Source organism: Canis lupus, chromosome 7 (assembly GCF_003254725.2).
Source record: "Canis lupus dingo isolate Sandy chromosome 7, ASM325472v2, whole genome shotgun sequence".
NCBI classification, from domain to species: Eukaryota; Metazoa; Chordata; class Mammalia; order Carnivora; family Canidae; genus Canis; species Canis lupus.
In genome coordinates, this window is record NC_064249.1 from 10,953,300 (window position 1) to 10,976,049 (window position 22,750).

General features: G+C 35.9%; 1 protein-coding gene across 10 annotated transcripts in view; it reads left to right on the plus strand.

Moving 5' to 3' along the window:
• The window catches only part of RPS6KC1 (ribosomal protein S6 kinase C1), a 177,545-nt gene that overhangs the window by 133,651 nt on the left and 21,144 nt on the right, over nucleotides 1-22,750 (plus strand). For all 10 annotated transcript variants that reach the window (XM_025429900.3, XM_025429903.3, XM_025429904.3 and 7 more), the window contains 4 exons: nucleotides 475-522; nucleotides 1,796-1,928; nucleotides 12,348-13,943; nucleotides 14,215-14,304. In XM_025429900.3, coding sequence (XP_025285685.1) covers nucleotides 475-522; nucleotides 1,796-1,928; nucleotides 12,348-13,943; nucleotides 14,215-14,304 — 1,867 coding nt within the window. The remainder of the gene's footprint in view (nucleotides 1-474; nucleotides 523-1,795; nucleotides 1,929-12,347; nucleotides 13,944-14,214; nucleotides 14,305-22,750) is intronic.

Consider the following 22,750-nt stretch of genomic DNA (forward strand, 5'->3'; position numbering starts at 1 on the left):
AATACTTGTGATTTTTAAAAATTTCTTCTTAACCATGTATGTTCCATGAGGAAAATTTCTCTGTGTAAAATAATTTTTCCTTTTAAGCAATATTTTTAAAAACAAGTCTAGGAAAACAGAAATGTTTCTAAAATATGGGATTTTTAGAAAAAGAAACTATAATAAAACCTACTTTAGGTAAGACTGTTTTAATCCTGTGATTTGGTGGCTTAAAAAAAAAAAAACCTATTTGGAAATTAACAGTTTTGATGGAATCAGTTCTAACACTTCCCCCCCTCAACACTTGATGGGATGAGCAGTGGGTGTTATTCTATATGTTGGCAAATTGAACACCAATAAAAATAAATTAAAAAAAATAAATTAATAAATGAAAAAAATACTTCCCCCCTCAACCCTTAAAGTATAGTTTCAAAAAGTTACAAGTTAGTGTTTCATTGTACTGTGAATAAATTATTACTCATGTCTTTTATGTAGGTTTTACTTGTAATGGATACAAGGACAGAACAGACATTCATTTTAAAAGTAAGTAGAATTTGTATGTTTAATGAATTTAGGCACTTATTTTCAAATTATGCTTCTGAAAGAGAAAGTATTTAATATTTATTCCTGGGTCTTTGGATGTTCTCTTATGTTTGTGGTAGTCTGTATTTATTTTACTCTCTATTCTTTATCACAGTTGATAAATATGTTATAGCGTACATGTAAAAAGTTTTAGGTTATAGAGTATGGAAGTGATAATTTGGATAAGTTGAAGACTCATTTCCCGCTGTTATATAGTGAGTACTTTTAAACACATCTCTAATACATTTTGTATAGTTTGTGAAGATTGCACACAATTGTACTTTTGATTATGATTACAGCTGGAAAGAGCTAAAATTTTGCCTTAAAGTATCTGTTTCAGGTATTACACTCAGGGGAGAGTGTAATCTACATCCCTGGTCCCCTTTTTTATCTATACCCAATTCTTTTTCTCCGTATAACTCAATTTGTAACTAAATGAATGAGGAAAGAAAAAGTCCTTGATTTTGTAATTTCAAATTGAAATGGATTATGACAGTATATATTCTAAAATATTCTAATTTAATCATTTCTATAGCATCTAGAATTAATTTCAGATTAGTTTAACATTTCTTTTTCAGATACTTTTTCTTTTACTGGCAGTATGGTAGTATGTCACATTGACATAGACTGAAACAAATTTCTTTCTGTGTATACTTTATCACTGGCATTTACCCAGAATTTTAAACCGGGGTATGATACCAGGCACTGCATACACCTTGTTACTTTGAAGAAGACTTAATCTTTATATTTTTTTGTCATAAAATTTTCAAATCGCCTGTTTAATCCAGGAATACCTTTTGTATCTCAGAAATTTGAATGATCTCACATGTCTACTGCTTTAAAGATATATATATATATATATACACACACACACATATATCTGTATATATGTGTATATATATGTATATGTATATATATATAAAATAAAACTTAAGAAAAGGTCATAGAGAAATAACTGTGTGTCATCCTGATGACTTAGTTTGAGAGCATCTCTAATAAAAACACTGACCCACGTAATTGATTTTAATGGCAGCTTTGTGGCATCTTCCGTTCTCTGGATTCACGCCAGATGCCATCAGCAGAGCCTCCAGGGACTGAGGGGCATAGAGCAGCAGATGAGTGGTTTCTCTGAAGCCCAGAGTAACTCGGATAGATTAGTTTGGTTGATAAACACAGAGCACAGCAGGCTCCAAAGGCAACTGAGGGTACAACTGACCTTTTTGTTCTCTGTCAGGGTCTAAGGAAAAGCAGTGAATACAGCAGGAACAGAAAGACCATCATCCCCCGCTGCGTGCCCAACATGGTGTGTCTGCACAAGTACATCGTTTCTGAGGAGTCCGTATTTCTTGTGCTGCAGCACGCGGAAGGTTAGTTTGTGGTTTAAATTGTTTACAGAGCAAAGAATGTCATCTCCTTAGCTTTTCAGTGTCTATAATGTCCTTTTTACTTCTGTCATTGCATGGGCAGATAAAACATACGAAACACATGTAAGAAACTGTTCCCTCATACCTCCACACTCTTTGAGTTGTGAGGGAAAATAAAAACCCAGGTGAACAGCAGATTTCATTTGAACTACAGTAACATTCTTAGATATACATAACTACTTTATTTTCTCCTAGAGTTGAGCTACTGTGATGAGCACTTTAAGGTGAATGTGTGCTAAAAGAGCTAGGTTTTATTTTTGGGATTTTATTTTGTTCTCTTGTTCTCTACTAAAAGGATACATTAATGTTAGATGACAAAAATAAAAAGCATCCCCTGAAGAATTAATTAATTACCTCCTTTTTTAGAATGCATGGGTATTTGCTTAACATTTGACATTACCTAGTTATTCTGATCTGGGTTTTTACGAATACAGCCATTGGCATCACATATGGGTACAAAGCAGAGGCATAGTGCTCTGCCTTCAAACTATTTATGAAATCTCAGCTCATGGTAGAGGGAACAGGTGGCAAAAAAATACTATGTTTTGATTTGTTTTTGCCCTTTAACACCTGAATTTAAATAAATAGTCTTTTATTTAGAACGACTGAATACAGCATATGAATATAAATCCACATAATAAATATTGCCTTTTGGCCTTAGGAGGTGTTTTTAAAATAGTAAAAAAAAAATCTAAATTATTTTCCATGTTTCATGAAGGTGTTATTTTTATTTTTACATTACTGAGAATAAAGAACTGTTGTGTTTTACTAATAGGCATGACATTTGAATTTAATGCATTTTCCCGGGAAAATGAGTCATTGCTTTGTGGAATGAGGTCTTTTTATGATAACTAATGCAAGATTTTTGACGGGGGCAATAAACTATTAATATTGTTTATTATGAAGTACAGCACAAGATAACTACAGATGGAGGGAAGACCTCCATATGTAGTACTTAATAGGAAATTCAGAAGGGGCTCCATGGTCTCTCAGGTATTAAGAGAGTTAATTGCGTGTGTGAATTGGATAACTAATTCACCTTTGTTCAGACATTATAGACAGCTTTTATCTGAGGATACCAGTGCATTACAGACATTATTGAATTAGAGGTCATGTCATCTGATAGCGAAATACAGCCACCTCTGGTGTGGAACAAAATAACTTGCGTAGTAATAATCCATAATAATTTAGAACAAGGTCAGTAGGATGAATGTAATTATAGTCAATATTCTATTACCCAGTGTGGATTATTCATGTTGGAGATTATCTGTGGCAAATTTTCGATTCTAGTTTGCTTCTATTTGCAGCTTCTTCTTGCTCTTTTTCTTCCTTCTCCAGAACACACTTCAGTTTTTCTTTTGCCACCTTCTCACTTTCTCTTATACTCCTATTTCAGCTATTTCAACTGATTTTACTTTAATACTGACAAAATCTTTATAATCTGTTTGAAAACCAAATGTCTGTGGCTTTCCTCTGTTTTAGATTATCTTTACCAAGCTTCTTTTTCTTTATTATTGGCCACATCTGACTTTGAATGGCTGCATGATACTGAATTTGTCCCGGATTATTTAAACTTGCCGGGAGAGGATCTCTTTTTGACTGTTGATTTGAGGTGTTTATTGCTTAATTTTAAGATTTTATAACACAAAGATATTAAATTATAGTGCAAGTAGGGACTGTAGATTCATTAAATATCCAGCAAATTTATTGAGCATGTATTATGTACTAGACTCTCTCTTAGATGAGCAAGACAGGAAAAGAGCTTGCCCGTTTGAAACTTACATTCTTGTGAAGAGTCAAACAGAGAACCAAAAAAGTATGATAATATTGACTAATAATGGAGACTACACTGGTCTCTAACACAGTGAGCTTTAAAAAAGAACAAGGTTGGACACTTTAGGTAGTCAAAGAAGCCTGTTCTACAAAGGTGACATAGAAGAGGAATTTTGAATGACAAAAGAAGTAACCATTTGGATGTAATCAGGAGGCACATCCTAGGTAAAGGAATCAGTGTAAGAAATCAAAGGTAAAAACAATATCTGATGAAAAGAAAGGCCATTTGGTTGAAGTGTAGTAGGTCAGGGCAATCCTGATATATGAGGCTACAGGGGAAATAGGTAGGGGTTTTATACTGCAGGGTAAGGACTTTGGCTTTTATTCAAGTGTATTGGGAAACCATTGGATATCTAAAGCAGTGGCAAGATCTGATTTACATTTTAAAAAGATCACTCTGGCTATTCTATAGAAAATGGAATATAAACAGGCAAGGAATAGTAAACAAGCAGGAATTGTCTAGACTAGAGATGATGGTGGCATGGCTCGCTGGGGTTAGAGCTGCTATGCTTTAAGAGTAGACTCAATGGGATCTGTGATGGATTCTGGGTTAGGGAGAAAAGAATCTAGGCGAACTTTCTGGCTTTAGCTTGGGCAATCAGGTTAACTGTTTGATGGGCAGTGTGCTATCTTTTACATGTTAGTGGTGTTTGTTACCTCTGTGAATTAGAAGGTTGTGGATATATCATAAACACATTGCTTTCATATGTATAAATAGCTATTCCTGAAAAAATAAGTGTTGAACAATTGTTTTCTCTAATATGAATGCTTGAATATTTATGATTTGTGGCTTTAGCTCCCTTCTGCTTACAGGACTGTTCAAGATTCACGTAAGTCTCTTGGACTCATTTTCTTTCCATTTTTAATTCATTTAGTCAGAAATATATTGGTGCTTAGTAGGATACAGGTTTAGTTCTAATGCAGCAGTGAACAAAACTGATGAGGACTTTGCCTACATGGAGTTTATTACACTGAGAGGCAGAACAGACAATAAGCAAATACATAAGTAAATATATGTCAGATGGAGATAAATTTTATGACGAAAATTTAAATAAAAGAAGGGAAAAGGGAATGCCAAAAGGATGATGTGGGGGTTACTATTTTATCTAGAGTGGTCACCTAATTAAGAAAGGGACTTTGGCCAGTGACCTGAAGGAAGTGGGGGAGGGGTGCATTGTGACTATGTGAGGGAAGGGCATCTCAGCAAGAGAGAACAAATAGGCTTGGAACCAAGAGTATACTTGGGGTATAAGAAGCAGCAAGGTTACGTGGCTAGAGCAGGATGGGAAGAACTTAGATGTGGAATGCAGTGAGATCCTCTGATCCTCTGTGGTATTAATACACCACTTTAAGAACTTGATTTTTTTTTTTTTTTTTTTGAGAGAGAGAGAGAGCGAGAGAGCATGAGCAGGGATGGGGGGCAGAAGGAGAGGGAGAGAGAATCTTAAACAAGCTCCATGCCTAGAGTGGAGCCCAGTGTGGGGCTCGATCTCACAACCCTGAGATCATGACCTGAGCTGATATTAAGAATTGGGGCCTTAACTGACTGAGTCACCCAGGTGCCCCAAGAACTTGATTTTTTATTCTGAATAGATGGGAAGTCGTTGAGGGATATTGAAAAGAGGAGTGATATTGAACAGAGGCCTCTCTATGGAAAATGTAGTCTAGGAGGGCAAAGGCGAAAGCAGGAGACCAATTTTGGAAGTTTTTGCAGCAATCCAGGTGAAAATAATTGTGGCTTGCACAAAGCATTGATGGTAGAGGTCATGAGAAATGGTTATTAGATTAGATATTTGAATTTATTTTGAAGATGGAACTAACATGATTCTGCTTTATACACCTGCAAGGTTTTTGGCTTACAGAATTGAAAGAATGGAGTTCCCCTTTACTAAGGTGCAGAAAGCTATGGGAGGGGTGGATTTAGAGGGAAAAAAATATTTGATTTAGAGGGAAAAAAATCAGGGGTCAGTTTTGGACTTGGAAGTTTGAGATGCTACTGAAATGTCCAGGTGATGTTGAGTAGGCAGTTGGATAAACCAAACAGGATTTTAGGGGAGGGATTGAAATGTTTATTGTTCCTCTTAATGAATTCCTTATTTTAACTCTGGAGAAGAAAAGGTGAGAAAATAATTGTATTCAGTCAAGACAATGTGTGTTATTAAAACCTTAAGTTCCTAAACTTAGGGATTATGACATTTTCATCATCTGTAACCCAGCATTTAGCAGCATACTTCATACATAGAAGGTGCTCAGTGTATAACTACTGAATACGGAGTAGGTCAGAGAAAAGGTGAAATGCCTAGATTAGAAGGAAATGACTGGAAAAGCCTGCAAATGTGGATTCACCAAATAGGTGGGGAATGAGAATGGGCTTGGCCTCAAGTTACTTAGGGACCCAGAGGGTGAAAAGATTCTCTTTTTATTAACGAATTCTTTTTTAAAAAATTATGAAACAACTATATAAAGCAATATATTTGAATTATATATAGAAGCATATAAAGTAAATATAAAAATTCTCCCTTTCTTGTCATTTAATGTCCAGTTCTCTCTAGAAATAGGGAGAAATTTTCCAACGTGTATAAACATATACTACTGACCTGTCTGGTTAAATAAAATGGATCTTATATGTTGTTCTATGGCTTGTTTTCTTCTCCCATCTTAACAATGTGCCTTGGACAACTTTCCTTATCAGTATGTATAGGTCTGCATTAAGAGAGATCACTATAGGGATTAAAAACAAGGATTCTGGAGTCAGACTGTGTTAGTTTGTGTGACCTTGAGCAAGGTATTTAACATTTTGTGCCTCCATTTCCTTATCTGTAAAATAAGGGTGATAATTACCTGCCTCATACAGTGATGTGAGGATTAAGTAGTTGATATATCTAAAGCACTTAGAATAGTGCCTGGCATATGGTAAACACTATGTAAATATTTGCAAATATTGCTGTTGTTTTTTTGAATAAAGAATATTTGGTTGTACAGATACCATAACTTATTTAACTACTCCCTTATTAATTAGTGCTTAAATTGTTTCTTGTACTTTTACTGTATATCTTTGTGTATTTTTGCTTTCTTTTTTAAGAATTTTATAGCATGAGTTTTTTGACATAGAATTGCTGGTTCAAAAAATGATTTTGGTCATTGTATTCCAGCAATATTTGTCATATATATTAAAGTCAAATCCTAATTCTGGTCAAACAAATTTAACAGATATTCTTTGTGATCTTTCAGAAAACCAATAAATTAAAATTTAATGAGAGACAGAATTTTTATTAAACTTTATGAATTGCTAATTTCATAGCTTAAAATAGCTAGTATTTCCAAATTTTATATGCTTTATGGGGCTTAGAAAGATGTCATTCATATTTATAAAGAGTTAAAAATTGTAAACACATTAGGTAAATACATTATATTTTCAGATTTAGCAATAATGGGCTTTTTTTAGGATAATTTTTTTTAAATTTATTTATTTATCCATGTGCAACACAGAGAGAGACAGAGACACAGGCAGAGGGAGAAGCAGGCTCCATGCAGGGAGCCCGATGTGGGACTCGATCCCGTGTCTCCAGAATCACACCCCAGGCTGCAGGCGGCGCCAAACTGCTGCGCCACCGGGGCTGCCCAAGGATAATGTTTTTAATGTTATAATAATAATGTTGTGTAATTGTGTAAGCTTGTCTATTAGGCCTGATATTAATTCGATAGAAAGTAAAACACACTCAGCTTTTGTGAGTGAGAAATTTCAAAGGAAATAATGTGTTCTTGTAGGTTTTGTGATTTTCATGATTTTGTAACTGAAAAAAAGTATGAGATAGAAAAAAAATTTGTATCCATATTTCTGTATCAAACATTAAATTTAACTGGGCAAAGAATGGAAAAGGGCTAAAATGGTTTCGTTCTCTCTAGTGAAAAACACAGTTTTTACAATTCATTTGTTTTGGCCAGGAACAAGTGTCATAAAGAAAGTGCCAACCATCACATTTAAAAATTCTATGTAATAATGAGAAGAATGGAAATTAAGTGAGACGTATTTGATTAATCAAATTGGTCAACTTGCTAACATCCAATATGGGCAAGTTGCTATGAAGATGGCATTAACACACATTGATTATAAGAGTGGATTCTGGTACAGCCTTCCTGTAAAGCAGTTTTGTAACACATATCAGAAGCATTAAACATATTCATGCTTTTTGATCTAGTATTTTCATTTCTGGAGTTTTCAAGGTTATAAAGTACTTCCATGTAAAAGTACATATTATTTTAATTCTAATAGTAGGAGATTGGAAATAATGTAAATGTGTAATAATAGATGAACATTTAAATACCTCATAATATCTATCCCTTGGATATGCTACATAGCCATTGAAGTTCATAGTCTCATAAAAATTAGAAAATGTTTATGATGTGATGTTAGTCACAAATAAAAAGCCTGAAAATAAATGTAATGTACAAATAGTTGATATTGGTGTTTTTAAAAGATTTATCCATTTATCTGAGAAAGAAAGCGTGTATGTTTGTGTGTGTGGGTGTGTGTGTATACACACACGTGTAGGGGAAAAGACAGAGGGGAGAGAGAGAATCCCAAGCAGACGCCTCACTGAGTGTGGCCTGATGTAGGGCTGGATCCCACGACCTATGAGATCATGACCTGAGCCAAAATCAAGAGTCAGACGCTTAACCAACTGAGCCATCCAGACGCCCCTAGTTATTCGTGTTTATAGGTGATTTGTAGGTTTTGAATTTTTCTCTTCTGCATTTACATTTTTTAAACTTTTTTTTTTTATTTTTATTATTTATTTATTTATTTATGATAGTCACAGAGAGAGAGAGAGAGAGGCAGAGTCATAGGCAGAGGGAGAAGCAGGCTCCATGCACCGGGAGCCCGACGTGGGATTCGATCCCGGGTCTCCAGGATCGCGCCCTGGGCCAAAGGCAGGCGCCAAACCGCTGCGCCACCCAGGGATCCCTGCATTTACATTTTTTAAATGAAACCATGTATTTGTTTTAAAATAGGAAGAAAGCATGACCCAAAATAATGACATTATTAATATTTATAGACCCTTATTCTTAAAAGATTTTCAAAATACTTGGAAAGATGTCATCTTTTTAAAACCCAATTTCATAAGTATTTACTTAATACATATTATTTTATATGTAGGCAGAATTCTCTCCTTTGTTGATATGAAGACCCTGCAGTCTGGTAGAGGAGATGATAAAAGTATAAAAGTAATATTAATATGAAACAGAATATTTTATTTTATTTTTATTTTTATTTTTTTGAAACAGAATATTTTAAATGTTATAAGAGGGACTAAGTGATAGAAAAGATTCAGAGAAGATAGGAGTAATATCCACTGAGGGGGATGTCAAAAAATTGGTAGCAGAAAACAAATTCTCTTTTTTAAAATTAGAGAGAGAGAGAGAGAGAGAATAAATTCTGAGGAACCAGAATATTTGTACAGATTTGGTTAGGATTTTGACAAGCAGATATTGGAGAAACTAATAAAATTCTTTAAGTGGTCGATGTAGTTTGAGTGAAAGCCCTCACTGGGTTATATTTGGAGACATTCAGTTCAGATGGAATTATTTGGTGAGTGGAGGGGGAGGACCAAACCATAGCTTGACACTTTGTATTCCTGAGGGGTTCAATGCCTCTGTGGAGCTGGTACGTCATTCAGTAGCTAGAGGGGATTGGGTTCTTGAATGGAGAAAAAATGTAAAATCTGTGCTAGAATGGAAGATTAATTGGGCAGCAATTAGTATGAGAGAATGATGCAGAAAGGAGTTAAAGCAGGCACCTGATTGTGGCTATAAAGTTATTCCAGGAAGCAGACTGGCCAGAGGAATCAGTAGAAAAGGAAAGCTGTGTGAACCATTATGGGCATATCCTATAGGACTTGGAAACTTGCCAGAAAGAACAAGGGAGAAAAAATAATCTAAGTTTGATCTAAAGCTTTTGTGTTAGAATGGCTTGGAGGTCAGAAGGAGGAAGTGATCTGGGGGGAAAAAGAAAGAATTTAAGCACATGGAAGTTTAGATTTCAGCAGTTCATCCAGGTGAAATTGGCCTAAGAATGAATGAAACTTATCTTAGCACTTTACTCTAGGTTCTGTTTCTTGCTGTTATTAGAACTTTGCAACTGCAGAGACTGTCTACTTTGTGTTGGCATATCTCATTCTGAAGAGTTATCACCTGAGTTAAAGAAGCACTGACTGAATGCCTGTCATGTCCTGCACACTGTTTAGACAGTAGATACAGAAAGATGAAAAAGACGGTCCTGTCCTCACAGTAGTCCCCATCTAGGAGGATGGAAAACAACACACGTTGTTTTAGTTGGATTATACAAGGATTCCAGCTTCAGGTTCAGGCTTTATTGTTAGCATGCCACAACAGGGGTATTTGTGATAAGAGGAATGTGGCTGTTGTCAAAAGATGAAAAAAAGATGGAATCAATGCATAGCTTCCTTTGTGAGTGAGTTTCAAAGCTATATATGAACCTTAAATTTTATTTGAATATGATATGGGGCATAGTCTAGTGAGGACAAAGTTAGCTAGGAAAAAATGAGAGGAAAAAGTTATACACCATAATGTCCAATACTACTAATTATTAGTATAAGGGAGAGGGGGAAGGTTGTTAACTGGGTCATGGGGAAAGGAGCTGTCTGAGTATCTTAGGATTAATATTATGACAACTACCCCATATTATGCACTTACTCTATAGTAGGCACAGTACTGGGTGCTTTTTGTATTTACTGAGTTCCTCTAAATGAAATGAAGTGTAAAGTACAAGAAGATTTTTTGGGATGCATCCACTGACCTTTTTATACATATAATTGACTGTCAGAGATTGTTACCCTTGGTATAGGATGCTTACTTAATAAGGACACTAAAAATGTGCTGAAAAAAAGTTGCCTTCTCCATGTTAGTAGAAGGATTTATTTTTAACACATTATTTCCCATATTTGGAAGCTACAGTTATTATATCTTCACAAAATATGCATCTATAAATTATTGTTTATAAGATTTCTAGGTCAAGTTTTTTTTTTTCTAAAGATTTTACTTATTTATTCATGAGAGACATAGAGAGAGAGGCAGAGACATAGGCAGAGGGAGAAGCAGGCTCCCTGCAGGGAGCCCAATACAGATTCAATTCCAGGACTCTGGGATCATGACCTGAGCCAAAAGCAGATAGATGCTCAACCACTGAGCCGCCCAGGTGCTCCAGGATTTCTAGATCAAATTTAACTATTCTTCTTGTAATACAGTAAAGCTTTGGTAGGTTTTTGATACTTATTATAGTTATTTATTCAAAGATTCTAATGAGCGAAACAAGTTGAATTTTTCTTTTTTTTTTCTTTTTTTTTTTTAATTTTTATTTATGATAGTCACAGAGAGAGAGAGAGAGGCAGAGACACAGGCAGAGGGAGAAGCAGGCTCCATGCACTGGGAGCCTGACATGGGATTCGATCCCGGGTCTCCAGGATCACGCCCTGGGCCAAAGGCAGGCGCTAAACCGCTGCGCCACCCAGGGATCCCCAAGTTGAATTTTTAATGGTTAACATAAAACAAGAAAGATAAGGTGAACATTTAGTACATCATTAATTCCAGATAAAGAATTCAGTTATTCTTCAGTTGCATATAATACTCAGTGCTCATCACATCACATGCTAATTGAATTTAAACTAAAAAAAAAAAAAAAAAGAGAAAGAAGGTAAAATAACAAGTATTGCTGTTAAAACATTGGATTCCTTTGTGTTTAATTGATTTCTATGCTTTCCTTGAAATTGCTTTTTATGATTTTACTTTTTTATAGGTTTCTCATATGTATCAGAATACAAAATCAGAATTATAGTACCTGGCCTCTTTCATGGTTGCCCAATTAATTTTCCTCAATTGCTTTACTTGGTTTTATACAGTATACAACATGTATGGTGAGGGGGAAAATGGGAAAAATGTTATTAATATATCATTTACAATGACATAATTATAAACAAGATGCCATATCTCCCTTCTAATCTTGAACTGGATATTTTCTTTTTTTTTTTTTTTTGAACTGGATATTTTCAAAGTGGAATAATATTGTTGATTCCCCCCCACTATAGTACATACAATTTTAAGTAGCACTTGTTTATGTATTTCCACTTGACCAATGGGCCATGCTTGAAAAAAGTATTACATAGACAACCCAGAACATAATCAGATGTTTCAACATCTAAATCATATTTAAAGCAGTGTGCTAGCTGTGGGATTTCATTCTAGTATTTGTTAAACTAATTTCCAAGGGAGAAATAGGTTGTCAATTAAAAGATAATTGGTATCAGGAGATATGTTTAACACTATACTCACCAGTCTGCAATAACAAGAAAGCATTTCATTAAAATGCTTGTTTTAGAGCATACTTGATATTAATGGATATCATTGACTTGTTTTGGGTTGATTATTAGAATACTCTTTGTTTTTCTAAGGGCTTCAATAAGTAGCCATTATTTTGGGGATCTTAAACATTTTTTTGGTTATACTTGTTCACAGGTGGCAAACTCTGGTCATATATCAGTAAGTTTCTAAACAGAAGCCCTGAAGAAAGCTTTGACATCGGGGAAGTGAAAAAATCTACACTTACTAAAGTTCACCTGCAACAGCCAACTTCTAGTCCTCAGGACAGCAGCAGCTTTGAATCCAGAGGAAGTGATGGTGGAACCATTCATAAAGTTTTGCCTTTGAAGACTAGTCTTACTCCAAGCTCTCAAGATGATAGCAACCAAGATGAAGAAGGCCAAGATAGCTCTCCAAAATGGCCAGATTCGGGCTCAAGTTCAGAAGAAGAATGCACTACTAGTTATTTGACATTATGCAATGAATATGGGCAAGAAAAGATTGAACCAGGGTCATTGAATGAAGAGTCTTTCATGAAGATTGGAGGGAATGGTGTTGATACCAAAGTTATTGAAAGCTTCCCAACACACCTTGCTGCTGACAGTGACAGCCCCAGCACCCAGCAGATGGCTCACGAGCTGAAGTTCTTTGCTGGAGATGATGCCGTAGAAGCAATTAGTTCTCCAGGAACGTCAGATTCCCTTAATAGATCTAAAAACAGTCCCATGGAATTCTTTAGGATAGATAGTAAGGATAGCACTAGTGAACTCCTAGGCCTTGATTTTGGAGAAAAATTGTATAGTCTAAAGTCAGAGCCTTTGAAACCATTTTTCACTCTTCCAGATGGAGACAGCACTTCCAGGAGTTTCACTACTAGTGAAAGCAAGATAGAGTTTATAGCTCAGGACACCATTAGCAGGGGCTCAGATGACTCTGTCCCAGTTATTTCTTTTAAAGATGCTGCTTTTGATGATGTCATTGGCACTGATGAAGGAAGGCCTGATCTTCTTGTAAATCTACCTGGTGAATTGGAGGCAACCAAAGATGGTGCAGCAGTGGGACCTACTAAGTTTACACAGACTAATATAGGCATAATTGAAAGTAAACTATTGGAAGCCCCTGATGTTTTATGCCTCAGGCTTAGTACTGAACAATGCCAAGCAAGTGAGGAAGAAGGCACAGAGGAATTGAGTGATCCTTCTAGGCCTAAATCCCATAGTATAGCAGAGAAACACAATGCACAGGGGGATCTTGGGATGTTATTTGTAGCAGCTGTTGATCATAGTAGTTCAGGAGACATGTCTTTGTCACATAGCTCAGATCCTAACTTCCAAGGACTTGGAGTGGTTGAGTCGGCAGTGACTGCAAACAACACTGAAGAAAGCTTATTCCGTATTTCTAACCCACTCTCAGGTGCTAATGAATATAATGTAAACACAGACACTTTAAAAACTGAAGAAGTATTGCTGTTTACAGATCAAACTGAGGATTTGGCTAAAGAGGAACTGACTTTATTTCAGAGAGACTCAGCGACTAAGGGGGAGAGTGGATTAGCACTAGAAGGAGACAAGGAAATACATCAGCTTTTTGAGGACCTTGATAAAAAATTAGCACTAAACTCCAGGTTTTACATCCCCGAGGGCTGCATTCAAAGATGGGCAGCTGAAATGGTGGTAGCCCTTGATGCTTTACATAGAGAGGGAATTGTGTGCCGTGATTTGAACCCAAACAACATCTTATTGAATGATAGAGGTCAGGAACTTTTGCAAATGCATTTCTTTTTATTCGCTGTTGCTTCCAATTAACTGAGTAGGCGTTTTATCTTGTAATTAGTATCTTCATTTCCTGTCTAGAGCTTCATTATCAGTGCGGCAAATTCACCCCCAGTAATAGCTTCTAGTACTTAATGATGCCATTATTCTTAATGATACTGTTTTTAGCTACAAAAGGAGTAATTACAGTTCACTTCTGCAGAAAATGGAAGAGAAAAATGTTTTGATTTCTCCTGTCGTTTTGTTTTTAGGACACATTCAGCTAACGTATTTTAGCAGGTGGAGTGAGGTTGAAGATTCCTGTGACAGCGATGCCATAGAGAGAATGTACTGTGCCCCAGGTTAGAGCAATCTCCTAAAATGTTTCACTTGAAAAAGTAGTTCGGCAGCTTTCCTTTCTTTATAGAAGTTGTATTTTTCACTAACAGTTCACATATGTGTTGGGTTTGAGTATCTCTTTAATCCTTCAAAAGAGAAAATTTGGGGATAAAACCATTATATATTCCATAGAGGTGTGTGTGTGTGTGTGTGTATATTTGTTGTTGTTAAACAGGTTTGTACTTCTCTTAGAACTGACAGTGAGTTCTTAGAAATGTCTTAACTTCTTACTGTTTAGAAAGACCTTTAAATACCCCAAGCCTCTTTAAATGGATGGTTTTATTAAGATATGAGAGGTTGATGAAAGAGGTAAAATCCCTAAGGATAAAAATTGGCAAAATGTGGAATTTTTAAAAAATGCAATATTGTGACTTAAGTGATGAGTCAAGCTGGCATGGTAGAGCAGATTTGAGAGTCCTTTCTGTATCTCAGACATTTTAAGAAGCATGTTCTTCTTGGTTTAAAATAGCCAGCTTAGCCAAATATTTGACACAACAGGTTTCTCTTGCTCTTACGGCATTGTCTTTATTTTTTTAAAATTAGAGATTTCTTTCTGGGGTGTGTTAGATCCTTTGCTGATAATTACAGGTCATTTAAGCGTCTGAATTGGATTTGAGTTAGTGTCTCTGTCAGTGCAGATGGGGCTATATTTGAATCCAAAGTTCGTTCACCTTTTGCCTAGCTTTCAGCCTCTTTGGATGGTCAAAGTTGCTTCACTTGTCACCCCACTGGCTTTCAAAGGAGGTTCAAGCTGATTATGTTGACATGATCTGCTTAGTTGTTGATTAATACAGTATTTAATGCTTCCTAGCTAACCAGTGTATTATTGATGCTAACATTGTTTCCCTGCATAATGGGAAATGATTATAATTAGCATTGAAAGAGCTATATTGTTTTTAGTTACAACCTTCATTGTTAAGAATTATATCTGTATTGGGGAATAGCGAAGTTTTTCAACCTGTGAAGCAAATATCCTAAAACTATTTCCTGAAACCAACGATTTGGATTTTTTCTTACTATTATATTCTTTCTTTCTTCTTCCCTCAAATTAGGGGTATTTGATTTTATTTCTTCCTAGGGGCAATAGAGCATGCCCACATTTTTTGTTTCTCTCAAGTAGATAATATTATGTTGTTTTTTGAAGGCTTATTAGTATGATTTAGTTAATGGGATAACAAAAATAATTTCATTTCATAGTGAAATCACTTTGTTATGGTTATCTGGTTCTTTTTTTTTTTTTTTTTTTTTTACTCACATCCTTTTCTAATTTGATAATAACATTTTAGGTACCAATGTACATAAGTACATATATTAATTGTAATGAATTTGGGAGGTTTTAGGATCAAAATTAAGTCCGGGAGTTCTTTTTTAATGAAACCTATTAAATCCAGAAGTGAAGTAAAATATAAACCTCACATCAAAACCAAATGTTTATGAGACATTGTTTAATGTTTATAACTGACACCTTATTTACTATTTTTATTTTCACTCTTTTATTGAAAACTATAGGGTCATCCTTTGCCATTCTAGCAAATTGTTTCTTCAACATACAGTCACATTTAGCATTCATAGCATCTAGAGAATTTTAATATATGTGGGCCAGAGCTATACTACATTCACCAACAAATACATACTTTTAATTTTGTGTATTGAAATACTGAATTTAATCCAGATCAGTTTCCAAATTTTCCTTTTTAAGCCTTTCCCCGGAAATCACAATGCTCACACCTTACCAGCAGGTGGCAGTCTACCATTAATGGATTTTTGCTGTCCTCTTCCAGGTTGCCCTTCACTAACGTTTGAAAAAAGCTGTCATCTGAAGAAGGGCTTTGTTTTAATTATTTGCATGAAAGAATTGTACTTTCAAGCTTTGTGAATTTGCAAAAGTGTCCTAGCATTATGGCATGCATTGAACAATGTGGAAAGTCTCTTCTTCTATTCTTTGGGCTCATTAATTTGTTTTATCAACGAGGGAAGAAACAAAACCAGGAATGGCCTTCACTGAAAAGTAAAGCTGGTGTTGTTATGTAGATGATCGTAAACCCAGAGAGTTACAGAACTCAGTTAAGTCCATGTTCTCCCTCCTCTTGCTTATCATGCAAGGGGAACTAGGACCAAAAAAATGGTGAATTACCATTTGTTTCAAAAGCGAATAGCCCTACTACTGATAAAAACTGTAAGTAGGCTCTCCTCTTCTATTCGAAGGGTGGGTGCAATGCTAATATGCTAATATTTCATTGCCTAAAAGTCACAAATCCATTAACACATGGAGACAGAGAGTACTTAGTCATCTTTTGGTCTGCCCTTAGAAACACTGAAGGGTTGCAGTAATTCTCTCCCACATCCCCTCTGCCTTTCCGTTTTCCAACTCTAACCTTAGTATTATTGTCCAAGTAACTCTAAAGCATGGTAAGCAGCTGATGTTTGGTTAGAAAGTAAAGTTGTCATAAGATTGTGATGAGAACGATCCACTTCTGTTTAAACAGCATGCAACCTCTACCCCGACCCCTCCTCCCTCCTGGGAATCCTTATCACATATTTGTCCTAAAAACATGATCCACCTGCCCTGTACTTTATAGTATCAGCAGTGTATCTTTTCATCTTGTGGATGATGTGCCTTTATATTTTGAGAAAAATTTCCAGTAACAGATTCGATTTACATGGACAGAAACCTGAGCACATGCCAAACTAGCAGGGGGGCCATTATTCTGCTCTATAAATAAGTTTAAAAAAGAAACAACACACACACAGAAACCTGTGAATCAACATGTTTTGGTCTAATTGAGGGGAAAAGCAAGATAGATAAATTTTGAAATGCAAATGATCACCTTCTGTTATTTAAGTATACTTTCTGCCAACTTTGCGATCTCCGATTTTAAAAAGTCACAGTCCTTTCAACAATGTGTACTACCAAGGATATCTGATGTTCACAAGTTTCTACAACAACACGAAGAACTCTCTTAAAAAGTTGCCACTTTTTTATAGTAAAGAAAACAAGTCCGATAACAAAAAGACAAAACCCATGGAGCTTTCTCTGTCTACATCTGTGAAAAAGCCAGCAAATAAATGGCTGCAGCTGCTGGCCGATCAAGAGGGTCTTGAGAATACGAATTCACTGATCAAACCCAGCCCTGTTTTCAAAGTAGAAGCCATTCCTTTTAGCTTCACTTTGTATCCTTAGATTATATAGGATGATTCTCTAGAAAGGTTTTATTTTAAATAAACATCATTCATGGTAAATGGGTTCCTTTCATACGAGAGAAACACAGGACAGAGTTCAGGAAGGGAAAAAGCAAAGAATAGACTCCAAAGTGGGAATAGATTGTCTAGCGTGACAACATAAACACAACACTGTCTAGTTTCCATATTAGGAGACCATTAGATACTTTATCAAGAGACTTTGAGACAGGTTCTCCTATTTTTCGTTGTGAGAAGTTATAGAATAAAAATTGGAGTAACTTGATTATTCTTCTCTGGAGGACTTCCTTGTAGCTACTCTGATTTTATTTTTGTATTTCTGCGCATGCGCACACACACACAGGATTTTATGTGCTGTCTCATAACTATTCATTTATCATAACATAAAATAAATTTTTGTTACAGTGTTTTAAGTATAAAGGAAGAATAAAGTGTCAAGAAAGTATTTTTTTTACCAGTATTTTTTCCTTAAGTCTTGACTCTCATCATAAAAAAGCAGCTAGAAAATAGAACCTCTAATAGTAAGCATATAAAATACAAGACTATATTTGAAAGTTTAATACGTTATCTAAGGCAAGTGAGTAAAATTGTTTATATGTTCGTTATTATGCTAATATAATCACTTAAGTTTCTCATTCTGGTCTTCACAAGTTGATATGGTATCCTATCAGTGTGTGTCCTTCACCTTTATTTTCCACTCCATTATGAGCCTTTTATAAATGCTTGAAATTTACATTGACATTTCTCGTTGAATACTTTTCAGACTTGAGAATTTATAGGTGAATATGTGTGTAAATTGAAGAAGTCCAAAATGCTTTTTACTGCAGTCCAATCTCCACGCTCCCAGATGTCAAATGACAGCTTTGCTTCCTCTCTTAGGCGATTTCACACTTGGAAACAGCTCACAGCTGACAGTGAAAAGTGAAACATAGAAAAATCATGCTGAAAACTATCTGCAAAATTCAGTTTTAGAGCATGACGTTTATTTACTACCACTCTTTGCTCTTCTAGCCTGACTTTATCAAATAGTCCATGAATATATTTTTTGAGGGTAGTCTCCTCTGTCCTTTTTCATAAATGTGTCTTACATGTTATTTGTTGCTTTTTAAGTGTGGTGCTCTATATGATACTTATGTATCTGATACTTTAGATCTAGGACTCAGACCATGGATGGTTTAAAATATGAGGCCATCATAAGTTTAAAATTTAGAATATTAAGGTGGAATTGAGAATTACCACCCTTTAGTATTTGTCCTACATCAGACGTTAACTCATTGCATGTTATTTAAGACTTTCTAGACCTTAACTTATCACTAGTAAAATAGATTTGTTGAGTATAAAAAAGATCCAGATATCAAGTCATCTAATACACTTCTTACACAAAATGTCAGAATTCAAGTTCATTTTATTAAGGAAGAATTTTTTTTGCCCAAGGATAAATACTGATTTCTTATCTAATATTAGTGGGGGGTGAAAATAATTACTTCACTTGAGGACTTTCTAAATATATATTTTTACTCATTTATAGAGTGTTTACATAATATATATGATGTAGAAATGAGGGGTTTATGGATAGTATTTTCATTTGGAGGGGAAAAGCCAAGACACCTTTTGAATAGGGTGAAATTTGATTGCCAAGATCCTCAACAAAATTGTTTAAGGAAGAAAGAGTCATTTGGATATGAGAATTTTTGGGTCCTGGGTAACTTCACCAAACATGAAGGAATGCAAAGAGAAACCAAATGAATATAGATGTGTATTTTGAAATAAGAACAGTATAAGCAGGAAATATGACTATATCCCTGGTGTAGGCTTTAAACTTTTTTTTTCCCCAAAGGAGAAAGAAGAAAAAGGCAAGAGGGAACTATAGAAATAATTTTTAAAAGGGTAAAATATTTGTGGTTAATATTTAAACATTATCTTTCAAACACTAACTCTTTTGTTTAATTTATCCTAAAGCAAAACTCCACCAGTATCTCTCGTATACATGATAGATGTTTTAACGTTTTCCATAAACGATTAGCAAGTGCTTTTAATCCTCTGCCTTTAGCTCTTATTGTCATAAAGACCAAATATATATCTTCTTTGGGAGAACCAGTAACTTATTAAGTTTGCCATAGAATAGTGAAAATTTTACACTGAGGAAAATTCCCTGATGCATTTCACCTCTGTGTATTGATGAAGCTTGTGCCAGGAATATAGAGTTATATGAAGATAAGCAAAAAGAACTTCAAGTCAACTCAAATATAACCGTGTCCAGGCAAGTCCCTCCTGATGGAAAGATGAAATACTTGCTTTATATTAGTTTGAAGGTCTGGGACCTTGGGATCCATCCCTCGATAGAATGTATCTTGGATCCCTCACAAATCCCCCAGTGATGGGCCAGTCATCTTCATCTCTGCATTAAGGTCACTCCATGTTGAAATAGACCCATTCTGAAATTATTCTTCTCATTAGGACAAAATGTGGTTTGTTCCTACTGATGGGAATGAGGCAGAGTAATAGCAAAGTGTTCCATCCTTGTTATTTGCCATCTTAGTGAATAACACATTAGCTCTTTTCAAGAGAAGAAATTCTTCAGCTGTTAGAACTGAGCATTTTTAAGAGCCGGTTAAAAATATTTTCATGCAGAAGAGGTGAAATACAAGATCTCTGTATGTTTCATAACTGATATATTGGAGATATATCAAGCTTTAGATTATTAAAAGGAAGTTAGTTTTAACCTCTTATTTACTCCAAACTTTTTTCTTTATGATCTTGGACAGATTCTTTTTTAAAAGAGGAACATGAGACTAGATAACTTAAAGTTTTAAGTAATAGCTGCATTGTAATGCTTCTAGATTTTCAGGCTTAAGTTGATTTTTGGCAACTGTTCAATTACTTGGCCTCACTACCATATTGTTATAAAGAGGAAAACTATCTCTTACCTCTGATTTTTTTTTAAAGATTTATTTATTCATGAGAGACAGAGAGAGTCAGAGACATAGGAAGAGGGAGAAGCATGCTCCATGCAGGGAGCCTGATGTGGGACTTGATCCCAGGACCCGGGGATCATGCCCTGAGCCAAAGGCAGACACAACCACTGAGCCACCCAGGTGCTCCTACCTCTAATGTTTAACGCAGAAGGGGTAATGCTGAGTCCTAAACATTATGTTCCAGGGCTGTTGGCTAGCTACTTTGACCAAATCATCAGTTTCTATACCATGTAAAAAATCTTGTCAGTTTGAATCTCCATGAAGTAACCAGGGCTTTCTCCTTCCAAGCAATTATTCACAAATGCTTCCTTCAAATAAATGTTTAAAAATGCTAAGGTTTTAAAAAATTGATGACAAAGCAAATGGGACTCCTTAAGCTCCTTTAATAGTGGTGCATGAAGCTCTGCTTGCCTAACACAGCAACAGCACTGGAGAGAGAGGGGTGGGAACTGCGTCCATCATTTTCACAATTTTCAGTTAGCCTTTTTCTCATCAATCAACTTTAATGGCTTTGGTTGGGTAACACTGTGACACCCGATGGCTATTCAGAATGGAGTTGTGTGATATGATCAATGGAAAATGGAGCATGCTGTTGGGTTTTTTTTTTTTTTTCCTACTAGAAACGCAGGGTGAGAGAGTAAGCAAGATTGTGTAGAGCTCAGAATTATAATCAGTCAACCAGAAGTCATATGGTGGTTACCCATTTCTTATTTTATCTCACAAGAAGATGGTATAGTAATGATACCTATAAACTCCCTTGAACAGGTAATTCTTAGCTCTGGAATGCTGAATCAAGTTAAATCGAGTTTTGACACAACTTATGCAGATAGTTGCAGGAAAGCTCAGCATATGGTTGCTAGGTCACCCCCACAACAAGAAATTCAGAGCAGGATAATGGGAAAAAAGCAGAATTAGGTATTTGGTCAAGCCTAACCTAAATTCTCTGAGTGTGATGTTGGAGTCCCCACAAGACAACTGGCCCAGAGTTTCAGGTAATTAAAATATGTGAAAAACATCTGGATTAATAATGAGGTGGTGGTAGGAAGCAAGGCTAGAGCCTGGGAGGAGCCAAGAAGACAAGTATGTCAGGGAGGTAGAGCGGCACAGTTCTCCCATCACCTCGTGGTGCTGTGAGGAGCAGAGCTCTAGCTGCTGCAGACTCTTCTCTCTGGAAAGTGCTAGCTTCTGTCACTGGCCTTCTCTGGATGATACTCCAGTGAACGAGAGGAGTGTGATACTGGCAACTTTTAAGTAGTTCATACATCTTACTCAACAAATAAGGTATTTGAATAATCAGTTGGGTACCGTGTTGGAAGACTTTATGGAACGTAGAATGGAGAAGTGGGCAGCCACCGTTTTCTAAAGTAGGATAAAATGTGGGAAAAAGGGAGCAGGGCAGCCTGGGTGGCTCAGCGGTTTAGCGCCTGCCTTTGGCCCAGGGTGTGATCCTGGAGATCCGGGATCGAGTCCCACATCGGGCTCCCTGCATGGAGCCTGCTTCTCCCTCTGCCTGTGTCTCTGCCTCTCTCACTCTGTATCTCTCATAAATAAATAAATAAAATCTTAAAAAAAAAAGGGAGCAAATTGCTCATTTGAAATAATGGCCTACAAAGTGCAAATTTCAGGCTCTAGCCAGTCTGTCCCTCTGAAGATTAAGATCTGCCTAAGAGATGTGAGCCCTTAGGCAAGCTACATTTCTTCTGTCCAGATTCTTTCATTTAAAATACACTTCCTCTTGAACACTTGTGTACCTTCAGACTTTTAAACTTTAAATGCCTAAACTTTGATAATGTAGTTCATAGGTATTAGAGAAACAATTCAACCCTGGAATTAAAATGAAACTTTACTCTCCTAGTTGATAACAGCTGTAGTTTTGCATTTAGTAGCAACGTGTGTCTTGTTTGTGAAAACTTAAAAAAAATTTTGTCTCTATATCTAAAATAATACCCTTGGGAAACTAGTGTATTTGGTCCTGCAGTGTACTTAAGTGAATTTGCGTCTGATGACATTAAAAGAATACTGACTGGGCAGCCCGGGTGGCTCAGCGGTTTTGCGCTGCCTTCAGCCCTGGGCGTGATCCTGGAGACCTGGGATCGAGTCCCACGTTGGGCTCCCTGCATGGAGCCTGCTTCCCCCTCTGCCTGTGTCTCTGCCTCTCTCTCTCTCTGTGTCTCTCATGAATAAATAAATAAAATCTTAAAAAAAAAAAAAAAGAATACTGACTGATGCTAATGAC